Source organism: Cherax quadricarinatus, chromosome 23, assembly GCF_038502225.1.
Source record: "Cherax quadricarinatus isolate ZL_2023a chromosome 23, ASM3850222v1, whole genome shotgun sequence".
Taxonomy (NCBI): domain Eukaryota; kingdom Metazoa; phylum Arthropoda; class Malacostraca; order Decapoda; family Parastacidae; genus Cherax; species Cherax quadricarinatus.
Window position 1 is genome coordinate 17,288,228 of NC_091314.1, and position 6,000 is coordinate 17,294,227.

General features: G+C 40.5%; 1 protein-coding gene across 1 annotated transcript in view; it reads right to left on the reverse strand.

The window, feature by feature from the left end:
• The window catches only part of LOC128685570 (mitogen-activated protein kinase kinase kinase 4-like), a 272,746-nt gene that overhangs the window by 99,827 nt on the left and 166,919 nt on the right, over positions 1–6,000 (reverse strand). Inside the window, exon 14 of the mRNA XM_070087989.1 lies at positions 3,685–3,911. Coding sequence (XP_069944090.1) covers positions 3,685–3,911 — 227 coding nt within the window. The remainder of the gene's footprint in view (positions 1–3,684; positions 3,912–6,000) is intronic.

Genomic DNA, 6,000 nt, shown 5'->3' on the forward strand with positions numbered 1-6,000 from the left:
TGTCTTAATCCTACCAGTCACAGCTGTTTTACCAACTTTTTTTCTAACTACTGTTTCACACACTTCCCCTACACTTACATCTGACTCTTCTGTACACCTACCTGCCTACTGCATAAAATTACTATCCTTTCTTCCTTTATAAATATTAAACTGCTCAGAATATTTCCTCCATATTCACAACACCACCTCCACATCTAACATTCACTCTTTCATTTTTAACTGCTACGTCCACTGGCTACCAAGACTTTCTCAACTTATTAATCTTCCTTTAAAAATTTAATATTCTCAGCAAAATTAGCCAATGAGGCCTCATTCTCCTGATATACCTTTGATATACCTTTGAAGAATTTCGAGAGTATATCTACTCTCTGAGCCCGGCCATGGGCCAGGCTCGTCTGGTGCTCGCCTGGTCAACCAGGCTGTTGCTGCTGGAGGTCTGCTGCCCCACATATCCATCACAGCCTGGTTGATCTGGCACCTGGTGAAGATACTTGTCTAGTTTCCTCTTGAAGGCTTCAAACCTTGTTCCAGCAGTGTTTCTGATATCTTCTGGTAAGATGTTGAAAAGTCTGGGACCCCGGATGTTGATACAGTGTTCCCTTATTGTCCCCACCACACCCCTGCTCCTCACTGGGTTTATTTTACACTTCCTCCCATATCTCTCACTCCAGTATGTTGTTATGGCAGTGTGCAGATTTGGGACCAAGCCCTCGAGTACCTTCCAGGTATATATTATCATGTACCTCTCTATCCTCCGCTCCAATGAGTACATGTTCAAGACTTGAAGGTGTTCCCAGTAGTTTAGGTGCTTTACTGGCTAAATGTGAGCCGTAAACGATCTCTGTAATTGTTCCAGCTCCGATATTTCTCCTGCCCTGAACGGGGCCGTCAGCACTGAGCAATATTCTAAGTGAGGGAGCACTAACGATTTGAAGAGTGTCACCATCGGCATTGTTTCCCTTGTTTTGAAAGTTCTCAATACCCACCCAGTAATCTTCCTGGCTGTCGTGATCTTTGTCTTGTTATGGTCTTTAAAAGAAAGGTCCGCTGACATAATTATTCCTAGGTCTTTTACGTGTTCCTTAAGTTCTATTTGGTGACCCTCTTGAGTTTTGTATATAGTGCTCCTTTCGAGTTATTCATTCTTTCCATACCTAAGCAGCTGGAACTTATCACCATTGAATGTCATGTTTTCCACTGCCCACTGGAAAACCCTGTTTATGTCTTCCTGTACTTTTTCAGTGTCCTCTACCGTACTGACTTTCATGTTTATTTTAGTGTCATCTGCAAATGATGATACAAAAGTGTGCCGGGTGTTTTTGTCTATGTCTGCTATGAGGATGAGGAACAGCAGAGGTGCCAGGACAGTGCCTTGGGGCACTGAGCTTTTGACCTTGCTGATGCTGGATCTTGCTCTGTTCACTACTACTTTATAAGTTCCGTGTGTTAGGAAACCGAAAATCCATCTGTCTACCTTCCCCGTAATGCCCATGGCCTTCATGTTGTGTGCTATCACTCCATGATCGCATTTGTCTAAAGCCTTTGCAAAATCTGTGTAAATCACATCTGCGTTTTTGTCGTCTTCCAGTGCCTCCGTAATTCTGTCATAATGGTTCAGCAGCTGTGACAGACATGATTGTCCTGCTCTAAAACCATGCTGGTTCGGGTTATGTTGGTTGTGCTGGTCCATGAAATTTGCAACCTGCCGTCTCATCACTCTTTCGAAGATTTTTATGATGCGAGAGGTTAGGGCTACTGGTCTGTAATTTTTAGCTAGTGCTCTACTGCCTCCCTTGAGCAAAGGAGCTATGTCTGCACTCTTTAAGGCCTCCGGTATTTCACCTAGATCTAAGCTCTTTCTCCAAAGAATACTGAGGGCTCGTGCTAGTGGTACTTTGCACTTCTTCATAAATAGAGCATTCCATGAATCTGGTCCAGGTGCTGAGTGAGTGGGCATGTTTTCCATTTCTTTTTCGAAATCTATGGGATTTGTACTAATGTCAGTTCGTTGGTCTGTGAGGCCTTCTTCTGGAGTAAAAAATATTTCTGCATTTTCTACCTTGCTGTCATTTAGTGGGTTGCTGAACACCGACTCATACTGTTCTTTTAGGATTTCACTCATTTCCTGTTCATCGTCAGTATGATTCTCCTCTCAGTAGTGGTCCAATTCTACAGGTAGTTCTTAGCTTGGATTTTGCGTAGGAATAGAAATATTTTGGGTTTCTTGCAATATCCTGTATGGCCCTTTGTTCCCTTTGTACTACTTCTGTGAGGTATTACATCCTAAGTTTTTGTTCTAATTCAGTGATCTCTCTGCTAAGTCTCTCTTTCCTCTGTTGTAGCATATTTGTGTTTTTAAGCAGTTCAGTAACCCATTTTCTTTTTCTGTACCATCTCCTATGCTCTGTCTCTATATCTGATCTTCTTCTGGGTTTCCTCAATGGTACTGTTTCATACATACTTTGTATGCTTCTGTATTCAGCTTCTCTAGGCACTGGTAGGGATTTAGGGTGCTCATGTCTGATTCCCAGGGTATTTCTGATAGCTATTGGTTGATTTTTAACAGTCAATTCTATGGTTGTTAAAATTAAACTTACTGAACATCCCATCTCTAACTTTAGTGATGCAGCTTCCTACCCCTGAGTTAATACTAGTTTGAACCTCTATGATGTTATGATCAGAGTAAATAGTTTTGGAAACTGTTATGTCTCTGATCAGTTCCTCGCTGTTCGTGAATATCAAATCCAGGGTATTTTCATTTCTGGTGGGATCAGTTACCTCTTGGTTTAAAGAGTACTTTTCACAAAACCTCATTATTTCCCTGGTATGTACCTGTTGAGCCAGGGTGCTTCCCGGGGATATTTCTGGTATAACATTACGTTGTGCCATCTTCCATTTTACATGAGGGAGATTAAAATCTCCAAGGAGTAAAATATTTGGTGTAGGACTTTCTAGCCTATCCAGATAGCTATCTATCTTACTTAACTGATCTGTGAATTCTTCAGCAGTTGCCAATGGTGGTTTGTATACTAGGATAATTACCAAATTCCTATTTTCAACTTTAATGCCTAGAATTTCTACTATATCATTCGTAGAATTCAGCACTTCTGTGTAACAGAAAGTATCCTTTACATAGATTCCTACTCCTCCCTGTGACCTATTGATTCTATCACATCTATACATGTTGTAGTTTTCTATCTTTATCTCTCCGTCCAAAACATCCCGTGTATGTGTTTCTGTAAATGCTCCGAACATGGCATTCGCTTCTGTCAGGAGCCCACTAACATAAATAACTTCGTCATTTTTATTTGTTTTCAAACCCTGTATATTTGTAAATATGAAGCAGGAATTACCAAGTGGGATGTTTTGTCTCGCTTTGTGTTTCATTAGTACCACTGGTGGTGTACTACCTGGTATGTCCCCTGGTTTCTCCAGTACTGGCTTCGCGTTTGTTTGCTTATCCGGCCTTGAGCCCACCTGTCCTCTCTGTACCATTCCCCCTGATTTTTTTTTTTGCAAAATTCAATAGTTTATGACTTATTTTATACACCTTCAAGTTCCCATAACCATTCCCAAATCACTCTGTCATACACCTTTAACAAATCCAAAAACCCACACAAGCAGATATATATATATAGTCCTTGATATAAAATTACTCTACTGTTTTAACACTAATTTTCATACCTGGTACAAATATAAAATGGTTTTGACTATGAGGAGCTATCACACGAATATGACCCGTTTCTCGTAGTCTGTTTAATACAACGCATGGTTCACCACAAAGGCAAAATTCCGCAGCAACTTCCAAATCTTTCCGCAACATCTTGGCCAGACCAGCAGCTCGTAATGATCGTTCACGAGTTTCTGCAAGTAGCACTTGCAATGCTCTACATCTTTGTAGAAGCCTCTTTCTGGAAAAAATAACATTTTATCCTAACTATTTTCAAGGAGTGCAATGCAAACTATTAGATATTACACAGGCAATGAAATAATAATCTTCAAAACTATTCACCTCTTTCATATTTTCTTCCTCACTTTTATCACTTCCTGTTATACACCTTTTGAAGTTTATATATACAGGGTGGCCCATAAGTTTGTTCATATGTTTAAAATTCATTATTTTTTTTTGTTTAATTTTTTGTTTACTTTTTTCAGTTCGAAATAGACCCTACACCAACAGCAGGGAACACTACACACTTCAAAAATGCATTAAAATGGTTGTTTTTTATTTTGAAAGCCAATGAAGTGTTTCTGAAACACAACAAAAACATCATTCATTTTTTAATGTTAGACAATCTCCCTCATTAGTCACCATAAAGCGGTTGGTGACCAAATTTAGAGAGTCAGGGACAGTCAAAGCTTCCAGGAGAGCCAGTAGACCAAAAATTTCAGTTTAAAAATTATTGGACCTTATTTTTTTGAGGAAGGCCATCAGGTTACAGTGAAGAGTACACAATACAGTGGTCCCTTAATTACTGTCCTTAATCCGTTCCTGGAAGTGGGACTATTATCGAAATAGACGATTTTCAAATCAATCTTCCCCCTAAGAAATAATGTAAATACAATTAATCCATTCCTGACACCCAGAAGTATTAAAACAAAAAAATTTTTTTACATGAAATATAGATGTAGTACATAAACAATACAATGGGACATGATGAATGAAACATTAACAGCATAACACTTACCTTTATTGGCGATTCTTCTTAGTGTATGGAAGGCTGGAGGAGAAGAGAGATTGAATTACTGTTTGGAAGGGGAATCCCCTTCCATCAACACCTCAGGTACCAAGTGCTTTTCTGGGGTTACTTCTCTTTTCTGTTTCTTAATGCCACTAGGACCAGCTTGAGAGTCACTGGAGTCCTGTCTCACAAAAAAACTGTCCAGAGAGCTCTGTTTCTGGCATCTCTTTAAAACTTCCCTAAAATAGGCCAAGACTCTGTCACTGTACAAGTTGCCGATATGGCTTGCAACATCCTTCTCAGGGTGATGTTTCTCCATAAATCTTTCCATCCTACCCCACATTTCAAAAATCTCCTTAATTTCTGAAGAAGGCACCTTCTTCCATCTCTCTTCCTCCTCCTCTGCAGCAAGATTCTGAGCTGCGATCTGTTGCTCTTCCTGCTGAAGCTCTTGCAGCTCCCTAGTGGTTAGCTCTTCGTTGTGGTCCTCCACCAACTCTTCCACATCCTTCAAACTCACATCCAACCCCATGGAACTCCCCAGTGCCACAATAGAGTTCACAACTGACATAGGCTCATCAGGGGCTGCCTCAAACCCTTCAAAATCCCTCTTGTTGACACAATCTGGCCACAAGTTTCTCCAAGCAGAGTTCAAAGTCCTGGTAGTCACTCCCTCCCAAGCCTTACCTATAAGGCTTACGCAATGGAGAATACCGAAGCGTTCTTTCCAAAAATCTCTTAGGGTCAAGCGAGTGTCTGAGGTCACATTAAAGCACCTTTCAAACATTGCTTTGGTGTAGAGTTTTTTAAAGTTTGAAATGACCTGCTGGTCCATGGGCTGGAGGAGAGGAGTGGTATTCGGGGGCAAGAACTTTACTGTGATGAACCCAAACTCCTCGAAAATTAGGTCATCCAAGTTTGGAGGATGAGCAGGTGCATTGTCCATTACTAGGAGGCACTTCAGATCCAATTTCTTTTCCAGGAGGTAATTCTTCACACTAGGGCCAAACACTTCATTGAACCACTCGACGAAAATTTCCCTCATGACCTATGACATATTATTAGATCTCCAAAACACACACAATTTACTCTTCATAACATTGTTTTTCTTGAACACTCTGGGATTTTCAGAATGGTACACAAGTAACGGCTTCACTTTGAAATCCCCACTAGCATTAGAACAGAACATGAGTGTCAGCCTGTCTCTCATAGGCTTGTGTCCTGGCAGTGCCTTTTCTTCCTGAGTAATGTAGGTCCTCTTTGGCATTTTCTTCCAAAAGAGGCCTGTTTCATCACAATTAAATACTTATTCAGGTTT